General features: G+C 36.8%; 1 protein-coding gene and 1 pseudogene across 1 annotated transcript; one reads left to right on the top strand and one right to left on the bottom strand.

The window, feature by feature from the left end:
- The first annotated feature begins 6 nt into the window (after nucleotides 1–6).
- NDUFB5 (NADH:ubiquinone oxidoreductase subunit B5) lies at nucleotides 7–19,346 on the top strand. Its single transcript, XM_026007207.2, has 6 exons — nucleotides 7–257; nucleotides 10,373–10,461; nucleotides 11,546–11,612; nucleotides 13,398–13,459; nucleotides 14,490–14,596; nucleotides 18,263–19,346. Exons 1-6 carry the CDS (start codon nucleotides 134–136, stop codon nucleotides 18,381–18,383), a joined length of 570 nt encoding a protein of 189 aa, XP_025862992.1. The 5' UTR covers nucleotides 7–133; the 3' UTR covers nucleotides 18,384–19,346.
- Nucleotides 6,752–7,542, bottom strand: LOC112926313 (SIN3-HDAC complex-associated factor pseudogene; annotated as a pseudogene).
- Nucleotides 19,347–20,302: the final 956 nt, after the last annotated feature.

The raw sequence follows: 20,302 nt of genomic DNA, 5'->3' as shown, positions 1-20,302 counted from the left end.
TGGGGGGTTGGAGAAAACAGAAATAGGCTTTGCCCTCACTCAACATGGCCACCTTTTGCCTTCGCCCTCATTGAGAAACCGGCCCTTTCGGCTCCCGTTGGGCGCTCCAGCGTTTCAATTGCCCAGAGTAGCCATGGCGGCCATGAGTATACTGCAGCGGGCTTCGGTCACTGCAGTGGCCGCTCTGTCGGGCCGCCGGCTCGGTCCTCGTCTTGGATGCGGGGGTTTCCTCACCCGTGGCTTTCCGAAGACTGTCGGTGGGTGCTAAGCTTTGGGAGAAAGCGCGCTTAGGGGACGTGGAGTGAGATGTGGGGAACTCTTCCCGGGTGACCTTGGTGAGGTCTGGGAGAAATAAGCGGGCTTGGAGCCGGAGAGACGGGACGTGGTCTTTGTGAGGATACGAGAATTTTCCTAAAGTAATCAGGTCATTCGCGTTTAAATTGTTGCTTAGTATTTGTGAAACACTTTGCCTTGCAACCATTCCAATGGGTGCTAATTTGCGGATGAAGTTGAGGTTCAGAAGGCATGAAGCTGAGACCCACGTCTCTCCGGCACCAGATTCTCTGTCCGTTCCACCTGCACGAGGTACTGGGCCCCCGAGGTTGGAAGTCGGCTGCCCAGGAGCCCGCTGATGCTGAGTGATGGGAGGCGGGTGGAGAGGCTCAGGGTCAACTTTAGTAGGCCCGGTGCCCACACGGTACTTTCAGGGTCCATGAAAATGGTTTAATTTGGATTTCTTTTAAAACCAGAAGAAAAAAAGCCTATAATGTTAGTGAATATGGATTGTATTCGTTTTATATCAACACAGTCAGAAAATAATTTTTAAGATCTTCTTAAAGAGGAAGAGGCACATGAAGGAAAAGTGGCTGGGTCCAGGAAAGTCATAATGCAGTTATGGGGGGGCTAGTTGACTGCTAGGAGAATGAATGATCATAATAGCAAGGCCTCAGGTGCCTTGTATTCAACCTAATTCTTTCAAAGACTCTGCAAAGTAAGTACCGTGTTGTTACTCCCATTTTGCTAAGGAAGGAACTGTGACTTGATTGTTACAAAAATACTGCAGTATTGCAACAAATTTATAATAACAGTAGCTAACATCTATTGAACACTTATGTGCCATGTACCATCCTAAGATTTTTTTTAAAGGTATTAATTCATTTAATGCTCTTGATAAATATTCTATAAGCTATCTACCCTATGCAATACAAGTAGATAGAGAGGAAGTGAAGTGTACTCTAAAGCCAAAAAGGTTTCTACCCTCAAAATAACTTTCTCTGTTTACCCCTTTTTTCTTCTTCCAATTTAACTTGAAGTATGTCACTTCACACCATGAGGCATTATACAGAGACTTGTTGCAAAAATGATGGAAAGAACAAATGATGTTCAGCATGTTCAAATGATGTGATATTCAGCAAATTCCCAGCGGGAATTTGAACCCGTTAAAAAAAAAACTACATATGTTAACACTCTTTGACAAATTCTCTTTGTGAGCCATTTCTGATTACAGATATCCTCTTCAGGGACCCTTGGGTGGCTCAGCGGTTGAGCATCTGCATTTGGCTCCAGTCATGGTCCCAGGGTCCTGGGATCAAGTCCTACATCAGGGTCCCTGCATGGAGCCTGCTTCTCCCTCTGCCTGTGTCTCTGCCTCTCTCTGTGTCTTTCATGAATGAACAAATAAAATGAAATACTCAAATACTCTCTTCAAAGACTCGCTTTGGATAGTATTTAATTATGCCTTGCTGGAGATAATCTCAGGTAAAATCTCACTCCCAGATCCTCTTTATACTTTACTCCCCAGGAAAGGATCTAATAGTTTATACCTTATAGTTACTTTCAAAGGTATTTTGCAGGTGGCCTCATCTGTCACTGTGGAATGAAAGGTTTTAATTTGTTATATTATTGCTTATGTCTGCCTCTATGTGACTGTAAGACCCAGCAGAATAGAGAACTTTGCCTTGTTTTCTTTTCTCTGGACCTAGACTGCCTACGTTCAATTTCTGGCTTCAAACTTCAGTAGCTGTGTGACCTTGGGTCATCCTATCTCGGGAGCTAAGTGGAAGGTATTTAATCGCTTGGAACCTACATTTCTTCATCTTTAAAAAAAGAGAATGTTTATTACAAGTGTGCTTATATTCTGTTGACAGAGAAATAAATATAATGTCTTTCCTATTGACAAGAATTTATAACCCTGAAATATTTCTGGATAGTTTGCATCTTTCTAGATAGCTGTTTTGAAAGGTACTTATCTTTTACCATAAGAACTGCTTTAAAAAAAAAAGGGAAATTTTAATGTATCTCACAAGTTGTGAAGGATGAGTGAGAAAATTGACAGCACCTAGACTTAAAAGCATTAGCCTTGGGCAGCCTGGGTGGCTCAGTGGTTTAGCACCACCTTCAGCCCAGGATGTGATCCTGGAGACCCGGGATCAAGTCCCACGTCGGGCTCCCTGCATGGAGCCTGCTTCTCCCTCTGCCTGTCTCTCTCTCTCTCTCTCTCTCTCTCTCTCTCTGTCTCTCATGAATAAATAATAAAATCTTTGGAGAAAAAAAAAAAGCATTAGCCTTAGCCCTGTGGCCACCCCTTTCTTAAACATCTGGTACTGTTACATTATCTTCATTCACCATCATTGAAAACCTTTCTCAGGAAATAAGTAGATACAAGTATTCTATTTAATCAAATTATTTATTGTCATATATCAAAGGATTCCTGAAACGAGCTTAAGTTCTTCCTCAGCTACAGGAGCTTTAATTTGAAGACTGATGTGTGCATATTATGGTTTAAAAAACTGAGAAGAGTATTTAAATGATAAAGCAGTATGGAGTTAATTCAGACATAAAAGTTGGGACATTTTAACTGGATTCTGGATGGTTTTAACAGGTGCAATTAGCAGGAAAGTAGATGTATTTTCTGATAGAACTGAATATGGGGCTCTTGGGATAGGTACATGTTAAGAGAAAAAGCATAAGAAAGGGAAGTTGGGACCTAATTGGGGGAGTGACGGGTCTGAATACAGAACCAAAGTATCTTAAGTCTTTTGTAGGCTGCGGAGAGTGAGTGTTTTAGCAGGAGAGCAACACCAGTAGTGTGTTTTGGGAAAATACTTCTGAATATTGGTTGGCTTATAAGGGGGTGTGGATTACTTAAGCCAGTGAGTGAGGTGAAGAGGGCACAGAAAGAAATGCAAAGCTTGAATCATAGAATCAAGAGGCTTTGTCAACTGATGAGCAAGGGGTAGGTGCAAGGAAGATGAGTGAGATTTTTATCCTGGGTAATTGAGTTGGTGGAGTCATTAACTGGGAATGAGGGAAAGAAAAGGGCCAATTTCCCATTGTTGTGAAGACACAAAATCTACATTATCTTATTTGATCCTCACAAATATCACAACTGTCAAGAACATAACTTTCCAGAGGTTATTTGCATTTTAAAAAATTGATTATTGAAGTTTTAGTTTCATATAGCTAAATGAATACCTAGTTGAGAAACTCCAGGCTTTAGAGAAGATGCATGTTTAGTGGAAGGAGAATCTGAGTTCCAGAAATCCTGGCAGTCACCTGGTTGTAAGCAGTGTTAACCCTAATATTTTTAGATTGTAAGCAGATGGCCTTACCACATCAACAACAAATCATGAAGATTTGGAATATTTGAAAAGAGTTTAGTGCTGTGAAGTATACTTTAGAACAGCTAATAGTAATAATAGTTATTTACTACATTTAATGACATGAATAATTGTTGTTTAACAGTAGAGTAATTGTGTGTAAAAGTAAGCAGTTCACTTTACTAACTGCATTGATATTGCTAGAATGCAGCCACACCAAGCTTTCTTCCATCGTTTTGTTTGTTACATTTTCCATATCTATTAATAGTGTTATTTATTGTCACTAAAGCCGCACAGAGTTTAGTCTATCTCTCTCTCTCTGTTTGGGATGTGTGTTTATGTGTGTATGTCTTTCAGTCTGTTTGCCCGATAGAAAGGAAAAATTGGGAGTACACTGTCTCTTCTGAGTAGATTTAATTTCAGAGAACAAGGAAGGATCCTAACATATAATTTACTTAAGAAATGTAAATTCAACAATGTTTATGGAGCACCTACCATGTGGCAGACATGAAAGAGTACTGGAGATAACAGTACTGAATAATACAGTCCTTGACCTGATGAACTTCAACAAAAAAATCAGGCTTAGTGTGTATTTTTCTAAAGGAACTAACAAAATGATGTTAAGGAGGGTGAGGGGGAGGCAGCATTTGATAGGGTAGTCAGAGAAAACCTCTTCGTAGAAATTATATTTGTTCTTGGCCCTGAAGGATGAGATGGGGAGGTAGCTATTCAAAAAGCCTGGGGAAAGTTTTCAGTCCAAGAGGAAAGTAAGTGCAAAAACATGAAGCCTGGAAAGAGTTCTTGGAGTTGGAAGGAAATCATTGAGATTGATAAAGTCCAAAGTTATGCCTTCTTGTTCTAAGGCAGACCATATGTTCAGATTCTTTGAGGAAAAGGAAATTAGAAATCCTCCAGGCCAACCCCCAAAGTATCCTTGTCTCATCCCATTGTTGATAGTTGAATAATAATTCGATAAAGGGGAACTGGTGATGCAGTCCAGTTTTTTGTTTTTTTTTTCAGTTTTTGTTTTTGTTTCTTGTTTGTCTGCTGTTTTATTTTTTAGTAAGACTAAATTTATTCGGTATCCTAAGTAAAAGTTTCAATTGTACGTATCCAACAATATAAAAAGTATAAGACAGATTTGTAGATTTTTCTTGTTTTTTTTTTTTTTTTTTTTTTTTTTAAGATTTTGTTTATTTATTCATAAGAGATACAGGCAGAGGGAGAAGCAGGCTCCGCGCTGAGCAGGGAGCCCGAAGCAGGACTCGATCCCAGGACCCCAGGATCACAACCCAAGCCAAATGCAGATGTTCAACCACTGAGCCACCCAAGCATCTGATTTGTAGGTTTCGAATATATTAACACAAAGTGCATGACTACATACAGTACCTCCTACAGGCAAAGAGGTGGAAGGGGAAGAAGACTGTGGTTGAGGTCTAGTAATACATACATACATACAGAAGTAGTGATGATCCATATTATAATATATTCTACCACCCATACTGTGGCCAAAAGGTACAAAAAAAAAAAAAAACACCAAAAAACATTTCAAAATAACAGGAGGAAAATGATAATGGCTGGGACTCCTGTGATAAACCTTAAAGTCTGTGGGAGAGCCAACCCAACTCACTGTTGTGATCTGTGCATATGGTGGCTTACAGTTTTTGCCATAAGGAAGAAATATAAAATTTTAAGTTTAGATTAAGATAAAATTATAGGATACTCATAAAAAGTGGCTCATTCCTTAGTGTTATTTATGCAATCCAATTTTAAAGATCCGGTTTTAAAAATAAACACTGAGTCACGTTATTATAAGGTAGGCAGAAGACCCTCCCTTATTATGAAAAGTCTGACCTGATAAGTTTTTCCTGAATGTTCAGAAAAGAGGCATTGAGAGTACTTTGGTTTGGGTTCAGGTAAAAGGCTTTCAAGTGAAGATTTTAGAACTGAAGAGCTCCATGTTCAGGATTTATTGTCTAATATCTCATGGTTTGCAAAGCCTGACTAGAAGAAGCCAAAGTTAAACCAACCTGTTCAGCATTAGCACATACCTCTTTTCTTTTAGTAGAGTTTCATTTTAATAGAGTGAAAAAAAACCCAACTCCTAATAGGTTAAAACAAGTCAAACAATCACTCTACACAGATAAAACCTTCACAAAGGTCAACTGAAGTAATCCAGAGCTAAAACTGAATTGTGCAGATTTTCAATGAAGTCACCAGTCATGTAACACAAACAAAAGTCAATTGTTTACACACTAGACAAGCCCTCTAACTAATGTGCCCCAAGAAGCATTAACCTTTGTTTTCTTTTGCATGTGCCGTCTTGAAGACTTACACGTTTTTTTCAGACACTTTACACATTTTTATAGAATGTGATCTCTACATGTGCTAATGCTTTGGTGCTTTTCATTTAGGATTCCTCATCCTAAATCTTGACATTTCCCCAGTGGAGCTTTGATTCGGCTTTAGAAGTTTCATTATAGACTACAGTCTTTTATCAAATATCAATATGGAGGGAGGTGACAAAGGATGCAACATATACAGTCAGGTAACCTCTCCATATATTTAGAAATTACTCCTAAAGGGTATTTGCACCAGAACTTAGTCTGTCCTGCTTCATATTCAGCAGTATAGGTTTGAATCATCAGAACCTTGGCAAAACTTGTTTTTTCAGAATTATTAACAACTACATCTAGGGGCAAGTCCATACTGAGTTATGACAAATTTATTATCATGAAGGAAAACAAGTATAGCCAGCCATCTTAAATGCCCTAACCACTGCTTCCCGATATAGAAAGACTAAAACTACATGCGTTTATCATACAACAAATCCCATCTCTATCCCCTGAAATTCCCTTAGTTTCATTCATTAGAAGGGGATTTTTTTTAAAAAAGAAGACTTAAAGAGCACTTTACAGCAGCATTCAGCTTTCCTGTGAAATACTCAGCATCTTAAATATTATGTACACTTCTTTTTTTCTTCTAGTAAGTTAGATATAGGCTTCAGAGTTTATGGAACCAGAGGAGAAATAGCCCATTCAAAACTATTCTAGAAATGGTCTTTTGCAGAATAGCAGGTATCCAAGTTAAAAATAGGGAGGTTTTGTTGCTTTTTCTTTCCAAAATTTAAATCATTTTTGTTTCCTTTCTACCTAAACCTCAGTCTCCACTCCTGCCTGAGTGGAGATGGGCAGAGGCACTGGCCCCTGCTCCTTTGACTTCTCACCAGCTGCTTTCTTATTGCTGCAGCCAGGCTTGAATAGTTGTGTGTCAATGAGGACTTCCCCCAAACGACCTTTAGAGATAATCCCGTAACATATTGTCTGCCTGTTCCAGTATGTGAGATATAAAAAGAGAAAAATTGGCATTGTGTTGAAGCCAGTGGCCATCTCTGTATCCGAACCATCATCTGACTGGTTACTCTAAACAAGGAGATCGAGCTAGGGAGGCCTTGAGGTGGTACTGTGAGCATCAGAATTGTGACATTTAAATTCCTTCTGTAGTTTACTGATACCCTGTTTCTGGATAGAGTTTACACTTTCTTTGATTTCAGTGTAGTCTTCAGACTGGGTCCTGCCCTTGCATCTACCTTGTGGTTTTCAGTTTTTGGTTTTTTGTTTTATTTTGTTTGTTTGTTTGTTTCTGATCCTGCTGGCAATTTCCTCCATCTTTTCACAAGCAGGACACAGGCATTACAGATGTCTTCTGAACGGGTCTCATGCAACCCAAAATAGCTCTGGACGTCCTTTTCATAGCATTTACTGTCAGTGAATCGAGAACTGGAGGATTACCTCTGCAAATACAGCAGCCCTCTATACTTCATCTTTGGCTTATGAAAATCAAACACTGGGCAGCCTGGGTGGCTCAGCGGTTTGGCGCTGCCTTCAGTCCAGGGCCTGATCCTGGATATCCGGGATTGGGTTCCACGTCGGGCTCCCTGCATGGAGCCTGCTTCTTCCTCTGCCTGTGTCTCTGCCTCTCTCTCTTTCTCTCTCTCTCTCTCTCTCTCTCTCTGTGTGTGTGTCTCTCATGAATACATAAATAAAATCTTAAAAAAAAAAAAGAAAGAAAATCAAACACCTTTTCTTCTGGGCTATTGCCCATGTCTTCCAAAGGCAACCATTCCATGTGCAATAATGTTCCCAGGTGCAGAGTGCACACTAAGCCAGCGCCCCCCTCCAGTCACTCCCTCCTCAATTGCCTTGTCTCTTCAATCTTATTTTGAACCAGTAAAATTGTTAGAAACTTCTTTGTATTAAGTTGAAAATTATCCTTTGACACATTGATCCTGGTTCTTACTTTCAGGTCAACACAGAATAGTGTAAGCCCTTTGTCATGGGATAGCCCTTCAGCTATTTAAAGCACTTACATGGTTTCTACCCACACTTCTTTTTTGTAGGCCAGTTTTAGTTCTTTAAGCTTCACTGAATCATTTTCCAGGTTGTTTGCCATCCTGGTTGCTTAAGATGGTATGTGCTCCAGGTTGTTCCTCTAAAACAGTGTACTCTGGGATGGACACATTTCTGCAGGTGTGGTTAGGAAATGGTGGTGGGTGCTCCTCCTGTTTTGACCCTATACTTCTAGTACATAAAATTAAGCTTGAATTATCTTTGGCCTTCTTGGTAATCACATCACACCAATGACTCTTCTTAAATCTGTGAGCAACTTTTGGGGGATGCAGTCAAGACCTTCCACTTACTATATTTAATCTTTTTGTCAATGTGTACGAAGACTTTGAGGATCCTACTTCATCATCAGTGTAGTAACCACTCTTGAATAGTAGCTTTGTGTCATCAGGAATGCCATTTTCACCTTGTCCGGACTGTCTATAGAAATCTTGACCTCTCAGGGCTATGGAAAGAGCCTTTGGCAGGTTATTGAATTAAGTAATCATCACTTTTTGAGTGTAATCAATCAATTACCTATTACAAATTCACGTAACTTGCTACTTCTCTTCAACTTATAATGCACTTTCCTCATACTCCCCACACCCACTATCCTGTTTAAATAGGAATTTCTGGGCCTGATACTTTTCTGAGATTGCACCCTGTTTCTTCTCTTTGTTGTCCTTATAATTATAATTATGTTTATTTGTTTCTCACAGCATTTTATAGACTGTAGGCCTAGCATAGGACCTGCACATAGTAGGCATTTATTCAGTTAGTGAGTGGTTTGTGTTGTTATCCAGCCCTTTTTACCCACCTAGTCCACAAAGAATTCTATCTTTCAAATTATTTTCTGAAATACATAATTACTTTGTCACATTTTCTTGTTATTTTATTTTATTTTTTTTTAATTTTTTTTTATTTATTTATGATAGTCACACAGAGAGAGAGAGAGAGAGAGAGAGGCAGAGACATAGGCAGAGGGAGAAGCAGGCTCCATGCACTTGGGATTTGATCCTGGGTCTCCAGGATCGCGCCCTGGGGCAAAGGCAGGCGCTAAACTGCTGTGCCACCCAGGGATCCCTTTTCTTGTTATTTTAGAAGCATTAATAGTATGAGTTGTACCTAGTGAATTCATGCCAGCTTCTAATTCTCTTATGAATTAACCTCCTAAATTCATTGCAAGCTGCTGTAGGTGATGCCAAAATTAAGAATACAGTTCCTGCCTTTAAGACATTTATATTTCAGTAAAAGCAGGGAAAGCAAGTATGAATATCACTAGAATATACAGCAGTTCAAAGGAGAGATCTTATATGGTTGGGAGGAGGGTTGGTTTCTTAAAGGATAAAATGTCATCTGGGCCTAAAGAATAGATTTCAGGATAGGGGAGGGCATTCCAGACATTTAAGCTTGAACAAAGGATACAAATCAGTTTTGTTTTTTTTTTTAATTTATTCATGAGAGACACAGGTGGTGGCAGAAGCAGGCTCCTTGCAGGAAACCTGATATGGGGGTTGATCTGGGAACTCCAGGATCATGCCCTGAGCTAAAGGCAGGCACTCAACCACTGAGCCACCCAGGTGTCTAAAGGATACAAATCTTTATGACTTCTATCATGACTGAAATTCCTTTAATGGGAAATTAGTTTTTTATCCTGTAGTGACTCCCATGTGAAATTTCCTTGAATAATAGAAATAGTATCCTTGGTTTCCCAGTAACAGTGAGATCCTTCCCTGCTTCTAGCAGAAAGAGTTCACAGTGCTTGCAGTGGTCTTTCCAGATGTCCAGGAAAGGGAGATTGTGTAAAAATAAGATCAGGAGTGAAATTTTGCCTCAGTTTATCTCCAGTAAGGGTTGATTACATACCATTTGATGGAGAATTTGAAGAGGAGAATATTCACAATCAGAAATGGCTTAAAGAGTGATTTTTATCAAGATATGTTAGAGTGTTTAATGGAGATGTGTTGAGTAAATACCTTTCCATCTATTTTGCTGCAAGCCCCAATATATACTGCTTCATCATATGAAATGATACAACTTAAATTTAGTTATTTACTAGCATTAACAAATATTTATTGTAGAGGTAAACAGAGTTAAGTAACCCACCAAGAGTATCTGACCTCCCTGCCTGCTCTGGAAACAAATTCAAATTATTTAGGTATTTCTGGAACGTTGAATAAAAGTGAAGAGAACTATGGTTTACAACAGTATATCAGACTCTGTTTAAAGATACTTTATCTGCTCTGCCTTTACTACTCCAAGTATGTATTTTTATCTTAATTCATATTAAACATCTATGCATATACATTTTCTGATAACCTGATTTTATCTCCGAATATAACAGTATATGTGAGCCTTGTATATAACAGGGTAATTTAATATTTCCAGCTCCTGTGCGACACAGCGGAGACCATGGAAAAAGACTGTTTATCATCAAACCTTCTGAATTCTATGACAGACGTTTTTTGAGTTTAATGGTGAGTTAAAACTTTTGCTAAACTAAACTCTGTACATACACGTGGAATTTTTTTTTCCTATTTAGAAAACATCTTTCATTTTATAAAAGATGTGATTTTATAAATTCATATTTCTTAATAGATATGGCGATTTTGTCATAATGTCTGATTTGTTACTGAGTTTCTTTTTAAATTAGTGAACCTTCTTCAATAAAAGGATTCATGTGTATTGGAGGTAAAATTTGAGCCATTCCTTTATTCTTAAGATTATGGGGTTTTGAAATATAACCTGTGTTTTCTGCGTGCGTGCACACAAACACACACACACACACACACATACTCACACATCCCAAAATCTAGAAATTATAAAACTTTTAAAATGGATTCATTTGGGGATAATTATCATATGACTAAAATATTATTTAAGTTACCAAAGAACTCATTGAAAGACTTCTTTAAATAAGTAACTCCATTATTTTGGGTTATGATTTTTTATTTCTGTATTGTTCAGGAACAGTGATTTCAAAGGATCAAGTAGGGTCCTGGCCATATATTTGTATCTCAAGGCTCTATAAGGCAAAGTAGAAGTTGGGAAGATGGAAAATTGTCTAGATAATTTAGACTCTCTGTCACTGTTCCTAGAGCTGTGACCATTTGAGCACTGGCTGCCCTCAAGACCTCTTACCTGCCCTTTGTACTTAATGTCCCTCTTCATCCTCTTGGTTGAGCTCCCACTTTTCTTGTCATAACCAACTCAAACTCTATAGTTGTTGAAATCAACCAAATGTTTTTACCGTTTTCATCTTAATACAAAAATTTCGCAACTTTTATTACATTGTGTTAATCAGAAAATGAAAAATCACTTAATTATATATTGTATTATGCTTGCAGAATTAATCCTTTTTTTCTTCCATTTTTGGTACCAAATATAGGCGTCTAAAAGAGTAAAAGAAAATCTCAGAAATAAATAATTTGGTATCTATCACATCTCCAATTTGGCAAGTTTATTTCACAGGCAATGTAAAGAAATAAAAAATTGAAGATAATTTGAGAGTAGGGAAAGAGAGGAAATGGTTGTATGAAAACTATTTTTTAATCTCAACAGAAATTCTACATTTTGTTGACTGGGATTCCAGTAGCAATTGGCATAACTTTGGTGAATGTATTTATTGGTAAGTACCGCTCTGACCAGATTGGTAAAATTTTAACACCTAAATTTACACTAATAATAGAAAGAAATTATGGATGTTAGAAAGAAAAGTTATTTCAATAATAAACATAGGGTTGGGATTTTATTTTATAGTAACCAGATCTCAACTGCAATAGTGTATAATTTTTTTTAAACTTTTTTTTTCCTCCAAAAACCTTTAAGGTCATTAACTCTGTGGAGGCCACAAATGGCTTCAGAGAGCCCTGTTTTCCTCTTCTTTGTAATTTTCCAAACCAGCTTTGACAAGTCCGAATAAGGAAAATAGAAAAAGATAGAGGTAGAAGAGAGGCTGAGGGATGGAAGAATTTTTTTTTATCCATCTTGGGACATAGAAAATTATAATCTTCTAAAAAAGAATGAAACTGTGAAAGATAGCTAATGTTAGATTTTCATGGGAAATTCTGCCCAAAGTACTTCTAACATCTTGAATCCTAAAATGTTTTGTCTAGTAGTGATAGGGAAAACCAGAAGGAATAATGTCTTTTTTTTAAATTTTGTTACACTATATTAAATTGTGAAGCTCTTACATAATTGCCCATTGGCAATGCCTTACACATAGGAGACATCTAAAAAAGTACCTAATGAATGAAATCATTTTCAACCATATTAAAGTGATTAAAATACAATCTTTAAACAATGTGGGGGGATCCCTGGGTGGCGCAGTGGTTTAGCGCCTGCCTTTGGCCCAGGGCGTGATCCTGGAGACCCGGGATCAAATCCCACATTGGGCTACCGGTGCATGGAGCCTGCTTCTCCCTCTGCCTATGTCTCTGCCTCTCTCTCTCTCTCTGTGTGTGACTATCATAAATAAATAAAAATTTTAAAAAAAGAAGAAAAAAGATACTTTATAAAAAAAATTAAAAATAAAAAAATAAACAATGTGGGGCTGTCAACCCCCTGATCAGTCAGAAATCATATATAATTTTTTATTCCCCCAATACTTTATTAATAGCCTATAGTTGACCAGAAGCCTTATCAATAACATGAAGAGTTGAATAACACATACTTTGAATATTTTTTGTTATATACTGTATTTTTTTTTTTTAAGATTTTTATTTATTTATTCATGAGAGACACAGAGAGAGAGGCAGAGACGCAGGCAGAAGGAGAAGCAGGCTCTATGCAGGGAGCCCAACGTAAGGACTTGATACCAGGTCTCCAGGATCAGGCCCTGGGCTGAAGGCGGCGCTAAACTGCTGAGCCACCCAGGCTGCCCTGTATACTGTATTCTTATAATAAAGTGTCTGACTGTTGGTTTTTGGCTCGGGTCATGATCTTCTGGTTTTGAGATCCAGCCCTGCATCAGACTTGGCACTCAGCAGGGAGTCTGCTACTCTCCTTCTCCCTCTTCCTCTGCCCCTCCCCACCCATGCATATGCTCGCTTGCTCTCTCGCTCTTTCTCTCTCTCTCTCTCTTTCTCTCTCAAATACATAAATAAAAATTTAAAAGTAAGCTAGAGAAAAAAGTTATTAAGAAAGTCATAGGGATGCCTGGGTGGCTCAGCAGTTGAGCGTCTGCCTCGGTTCAGGTCATGATCCCAGGATCCCGGGATTGAGTCCCATGTCGGGCTCCCTATAGGGAGCCTGCTTTTGCCTCTGTGTGTCTCTCATGAATGAATAAATAAAATCTTTAAAAAAATGATAACAACAAACCATAAGAAGAACAAACCATAAGACTTAAATAGTGAAGAATTAAGATTATAAACTCCTGATACTAAAATTGGACATCAATGTTTTCTCTTACTAGGTGAAGCTGAGTTAGCAGAAATTCCAGAAGGTTACATCCCAGAACACTGGGAATATTTTAAGGTTGGTATATGTTATTAAAAGTTACTTTCTGTTAAGTTGTTTTATCAGTGCACTGATTAATGTCTTCATTTAGCAATGATGGTATTGTTTTATAATAAGTTTTTGCTATCAACTAGATGATACATTTTGTGCTTACTTTTTACAAGCAACTTTTGATAATTTTGTTTCATTACTTTAAGCTTTATGATTTTTTAAAGAATGACTCTGCAGTGTGTTTCCCTCCTAGCAGAGTAACAGTCAGAATTTATCCTAAGTTCAATGCCATAGGAAAGATTTTACTTGTGCTAATGCTAGCTGTTCTTTATTGAGCAGCTACTGTGTAGCAGGTACTATGGTAGTGTTTTGCAAATATTGTCTTATTCCATATGAAATGTGCTATTATTATTCCCAATTCAGAGATGAAGAGACTGAAACTTAAAAGAGGGTAAGTGACCTGTCCAAGAAGTATGGCCAGTATTGGAACTTAGGCAGGCCTGAGCCCACAGCCTGTACTATCAGTCATTTTATCACACTGTCACTGCTGCTAAAACCCAAAGTTAATTCTATTACTTGTCTTTATAAGTGTTATAGTGAGATGGTCTTGATTAAATACTATCATGTTTTATTATCTGAATGAACTATATTTCAGAAAATAAATGTATCATTATTGCACCTTAAGGCAAGCCATACAGGTAGTTTATGCTGAGAGAAGAAACTTCAGTTTTTAATCCCCAAACTCTGGGTTTGGCTCCTAAATCTACCACTTAAGATACTCACTGCAGTATACTGGCAAAGAGCATAGGTTTTAGAGTCAGACCTCGTTTGAGTCCGGATGCTGGCACTTAGTAACTGTATAACTTCGTACAATTTGTTCATCTATAAAATGGGAACAAAAATAGTATCCATCTAATGGATTGAAAGTATTTAAAATACATATAAAGTAGTTGGCATTTAGTAAGCATTATTGGTTTACCTGAAATGGCCATTTTAAAGAATAGTAAACTGGAAGAACAAAGTACTCTTCAGAAAATAAACAAATTTTCTCTTTTAGCATCCTATATCAAGATGGATTGCCCGAACTTTCTTTGATAGCCCTGAAAAGAATTATGAAAAAACAATGGCTATCCTTCAAATTGAAGCTGAAAAGGCTGATTTACGGTAAGGGGGGGAAAAAAAGATGTGCAGGGGGTAAGGAAGAAAACCCTTTCTTACCATTGCAAGCCACAAGAAAAAATTTAATAAACTATATCAGCACAATTAGATGCTCCATGGAAAGGGATGAAAATAGGGAGGAAATTAGCCTATTTACAGTAGAGTTTATGAGTCAAAGACCGAGAGACTTACTAATTGATAATATCAGAGTAAAAGAATTCTTTTTAAAATATCACACTCTTAAATGCAAGGCAGCCATCTCCTCCCTCTATCCCCAATCCCCAATTTCCTTTTGTCTTCTACCTAACCTCATTTTTTTTCTGCCTAACCTCATTCTTAAAGGTGACTACTATTTAGTTATTTCTTAAATCTTTCTAAAAAAAAGTTATGTATTAAAAATATATATTAACACAAATAGAATCCTCTTATAAACACTGTTTCACTTAAATACAGCTCAATGGTTTTTCTATAATGGCATATCCCATTTGTTTTAATGACTGCATCATATATTTCACTGGGTAGATGTGCCTTAATTTTTTTAACCAGTACACATAGTGTTGTGAATATCCTCATATATAGATTTCTGCGTATTTATTTAGTGTATCTGAAATATAAATTCCTAGCAGTGGCACTGATATACCAAATGTCATATGTTTTAAATTTTATTTTATTTATTCTTTTTTTTTTTTTTTAGATTTTATTTATTTATTCATGAGAGACACACAGAGAGAGAGAGAGAGAGAGAGAGAGAGGCAGAGACACAGGCAGAGGGAGAAGCAGGCTCCATGTGGGGAGCCTGATGTGGGACTCGATCCCGGGTCTCCAGGATCAGGCCCTGGACTGAAGGTGGCACTAAACCGCTGAGCCACCTGGGCTGCCCATGTTTTAAATTTTAGATAGTTGTTGCCAAACTCTTCCAAAAAGTTGTACCAGTTGTTTTTTTCTGCCACCAATACACGATAATTTGTTTTCCATACCTTTCCCTCTAAATGAAATTTATCAAACCTAAGCATTTTGCTGATAAGATAGTTGAATTTGTAAGTTTGAGTATTTTTTCATCTATCTATTGTTTGTCTTTGTTTTCCTGTAAATTGCCCATTTTTCTACTAACTTACACATTTAACTAAAATATCTCTTTAGTTGTTTTCTTTTTCTTTCTTTCTTTTTTTTTTTTTTAAGATTTTGTTTATTTATGAGAGACAGAGAGAGGGGTAGAGACATAGGCAAAGGGAGGAAGCAGACTCCCTGCAGGGATCCACGGACTCCAGGATCACACCTTGAGCGGAAGGCAGATGCTCAACCGCTAAGCCACCCAGGCATCCGTCTCTTTTTGGTTTTGTTGCAGTTGTTTTCCCAATTTGCATTTGTCTTCTGATAGTGTAAAATTTTTTGCAAAGTGTTTTTATGTTTCAGATAATGAAAATATAGTAGTAGCTAGTATGTTTCTCAACACTTACTATGTATTAGTATTTTAATTATTTTGTATATATTTACTCATTTAATTATTGTCAGGTTTCTCAGTCTTTTTCTTTTTTTAATTATTTTTTTAAGATTTTATTTATTCATGAGAAGCATAGAAAGAGAGGCAGAGACATAGGGAGAGGGAGGAGGAGGCTCCGTGCAGGGAGCCTGATGCTGGACTTGATCCTGGGCCAAAGGCAGACCTTAGGCAAAAGGCAGATGCTCAACCACTGAGCCACCCATGTCCCCATCAGTCTTTTTCTTTAGCTTTTGGGATTTTGTGTCATGGAATGGTCTCTGATAGTAATGAAATAAGCAAATATGTAAGTCCAAATTTTTTTTTAAGATTTTATTTCTTTATTCATGAGAGAGGCAGAGACACAGGCAGAAGGAGAAGTAGACTCTATGCAAGGAGCCTGATGTGGGACTCGATCCTGGGTGTCTGGGATCATGACCTGAGCCAAAGGCAAACGTTTAACCACTGAGCCACCCAGGCATCCTCAAATTCTTTTTTTTTTAATGTTCATGTTTCCTTTGGTACTTTTAAATATCATCCTGAGATTTATGTTAGTGTTTGTAGTGAGGTTTACATACAGTCACATGTACCCATTAAATTTGATGGGTTTTTAACAAAGGTAAATAGCTGTGTAACCATCACACTCAAGGTCATTTTGATCACCTGATAAGCTTCTTTGCTGTCATTTACAGTCATTTCCCATCCCCTACTCTTAGCCCTAGTCTACCATTGATCTGCTTTCTCTTTATTCTCTTTTAACTTTGTAGTTTATAAAAATTGGTACAATATTTTAAAAGTATTTAAATGATTAAAAGAATATACAATTGGCCTGTTTTCTAGATTTGTAATTATATGTATATATAATTACCGTATGGAATTGTTATTAAGTATTTAAGAGCTTAGAATAGCAATATGGCTCCTACTTAGTAACATTGGACTTTTTTGAACTTTAGACATATACCACATCTCTATTTCTATATACAGATTTTCATCATTCTTTTCAACAGGTGCCTAGTAGTCTATTATAAGGGTGAAACATAATTTATTTAACCAGTGCTTTTGATGAATATCTTCATATTTGTATTTTGGATAATTATATTCTAAAGAGTAGAAAAAAGGATAATATGAAGATACACAATCCAAAAAAAAAAAAAGAAAGATAACTCTTTTAGAGTATACAAAGGTTTGTAATCTTTCATAGATAGGGGGTAGGGTTAGTGAGCTGGTTAAAGTTAATAAAGTGAATTATTTAACTGATAAATTTCCAGTCATATGAAAAATTTAATATGTAGTCTATAAAAATGGAGATGAGAAAAGACTATTTCATTTTTAATTTGTTTTTGTATCTTTCAAGTTTTTACTTAAATTCTAGTTAAGTTAACATATAGTGTAATACTGATTTCAGGAGTAGAATGTAGTGATTAATCATTTATATATAACACCTAGTGTTCAACACAAGTGCACTTCTTAATCCCCATCACCCATTTAGCCCACGTCCCACCCGCCTCCCCTCCTATAACTCTCAGTTTGTTCTCTATAGTTAAGAGTTTTTTAGGTTTACTTCAGAGAGGGATTATTTCAGGAATACGTGATCTCGAGGTTTTCTAAGAGGCAAGGAGATGGGAAATGCATTACCACTATCCAAGTGAAAGTGATCAGTCCAGATAAAGAGCAGGGACAGGAGGAGAGAAGAGATTGATTATCAATGCAAGTGGTATTTGTTGGCTAACTACCTATGCAAGATAATGAAAGTAAAAAATGAGTCCCAAATTTTCCTTATAGGTACATTTCAGATATATGCATACGAATCTATGGAGGTACATTATTACTTTACATAAATTACTTAGAGAATACTTTACACAAAAGTATTATCTAAAGTATTTTAGGGTACCTGGGTGGCTCAGTGGTTGAGCAGCTGCCTTTGGCTAGGGTTGTGATCCTGGGGTCCTAGGATCGAGTTCCGCATCAGACTCCCTGAATGGAACCTGCTTCTCCCTATGCCTATTATCTCTGCCTCTCTCTGTGTGTGTGTCTTTAATGAATAAATAAATAAAGTCTTTAAAAAAAATTAAAGTATTTTAGATAATACTTTACACAAAAGCAAAAGATCTAGTGGTTATTCTTTATGAAGATAATTTGTTAACTTTGCAATTGGAAATGCTGGACTCACAATATTGCTATTCTGTTTGTTATAGGTTAAAGGAGCTGGAAGTGCGAAGGTTGATGCGTGCAAGAGGTGATGGTCCCTGGTATCAGTATCCAACTGTTGATAAGGCACTGATTGATTATTCTCCAAAAGCAACTCCTGATAACTAATCTTTTACTTCTCTAATACAAACTGTATTCTCTTTAGGGGAAAAATCAATAAATATATTCTGATATTCTGTATTTTTGCTCACATGATGAATAAAAGATCTTCCATTGTTCTATTTCTCCACATTGGTTCAGATTAAGACTTCTGTGTGGGATTTCAATTTTTTTTTTTCTTTTTTTTGCTTTATTGAGGCATAATTGACAGAATTGTAAGATTTGAAGTGTACATTGTGATGATTTGATATATATTGTGAAAGGCAGAATAAGACTTTTGATTTGTCTTTTAAGAAGGTTTGTTAAATAATAAAACCTTGGGCAAATAGGAATTTATGAACTCCTAAGGGTGTGACTTTGAAAGTTTTGTCTGATAATTGAAAGTTAGAGAAGTCTAATTATGTTAAATATCAAGAAATGTAGTAGTTTACATACATGCCTAGATTATTCAGAGGTGATTCAGAATTTTAAATTACATAATTATTGAACTAACTACATAAACATTAACATCTTAATAAACAATTTCTCAGTGAACAAATCTCAGATATTTTCATGTTTTCTGCCATTACACTTATTTTTTGTCACTGAAGTGATTTTTATTGAATATAGTTGTCAATGTTACCTTAGTTTCAGATGTGGTATAGTATATTAGGCTTTTTAAATGCATACACACTTACACCCCTTTTCTTAGATGCTATCTCTTAAGCTTCCTGGAGTTCTTTTTTTGTAAGCACAAGGTAAAATGAGTACTGCAAAGATTATAAAATGTGAGTAAAAGCTAAAATAATGGCTGTCATTTATTAAGCATTTACGGTTTGCTAACTACTATGCTAAATGATTGTATTTTTTCACATTGATTTGGAAATACCTTACAGGGTACTATCACTTTATGTTTTACAGATGAGAAATTGAGGCTTAGAGATTTTAAATACATAATATTTACAAAAATAAAAATTTGCACTTCAACTTCCAGAATGACTTTTAGCTTCAAAAATCCATTGTTTTCAGGAAATACCTTTTGTGCCCTGGGGACATTTAGGGCCCTTTACAATCTAGATAGGATCCTCTGGAGTATTTGCATTTTCCTATTTTCCCAGAAGAGGGCTGCCTCACCCAACTACTTCCAGATTTCATTCTGAAGATTCCACATGCAGTCCAATTACCAACTCTTAATTCTAACAAAGGATATGAAAGAAGGGCATGCTGTCCCTAAGCCTCTGTAGGAGAGGGGTAAGGAGAGTGGAAGCAGATAGGTCTTGAGAATGGTAATTGTAAATAATGCTACATTTAATGTACATTTATGTTAACCTTTTTTTAGAGTTTACAGGTTATTTTCTGGCATTACTAGGTTTTATTTTCTCCTTTCTACTAATATAGATGTAAGAAACATAACAGAAATATTGAAAGCATAAGAAATACTATGAGTGCCACTACCCATAAAAAATTTGAGAAAGTTCCTTCAGTCATCCTTTTATTATATTAACATAGCTGGGATCATATGAATTTTTTTTAAGGTTTGAAAGTGTTTCTTAAAGGAAAATGTTAGTAAAGCTAGTATATATATATGTTTATGTTGATTTTTATGTAATTTTTTTCTAATTCAAATACTTAAAGCTTATTCTGTGTTAGTCACTATGATATAGGCAAGGGATAAAGTAGTCATCACAGTAGACACATTTCCTCCCAAGAGTTTACTCTTTAGTACAGATGGTAGACATTAAAGCAGAAATTTTTTTTTTAATTTGTTTATTCATTCATGTGAGAGAGGCACAGAGAGAGAGGCAGAGACATAGGCAGAGGGAGAAGCAGGCTCCTCGCAGAGAGCCCGATATGAGACCCGATCCCAGATCCCAGGATCACGCCCTGAGTTGAAAGCAGATGCTCAACCGCTGAGCCACCCAGGTGTCCCAAAGCAGAAATTATATGCA

This window comes from Vulpes vulpes, chromosome 3, assembly GCF_048418805.1.
Source record: "Vulpes vulpes isolate BD-2025 chromosome 3, VulVul3, whole genome shotgun sequence".
In the NCBI taxonomy this organism is placed as follows: Eukaryota; Metazoa; Chordata; class Mammalia; order Carnivora; family Canidae; genus Vulpes; species Vulpes vulpes.
Note: the sequence above shows the minus strand (reverse complement) of the source record. Positions and strands in the feature narration are given on the sequence as shown.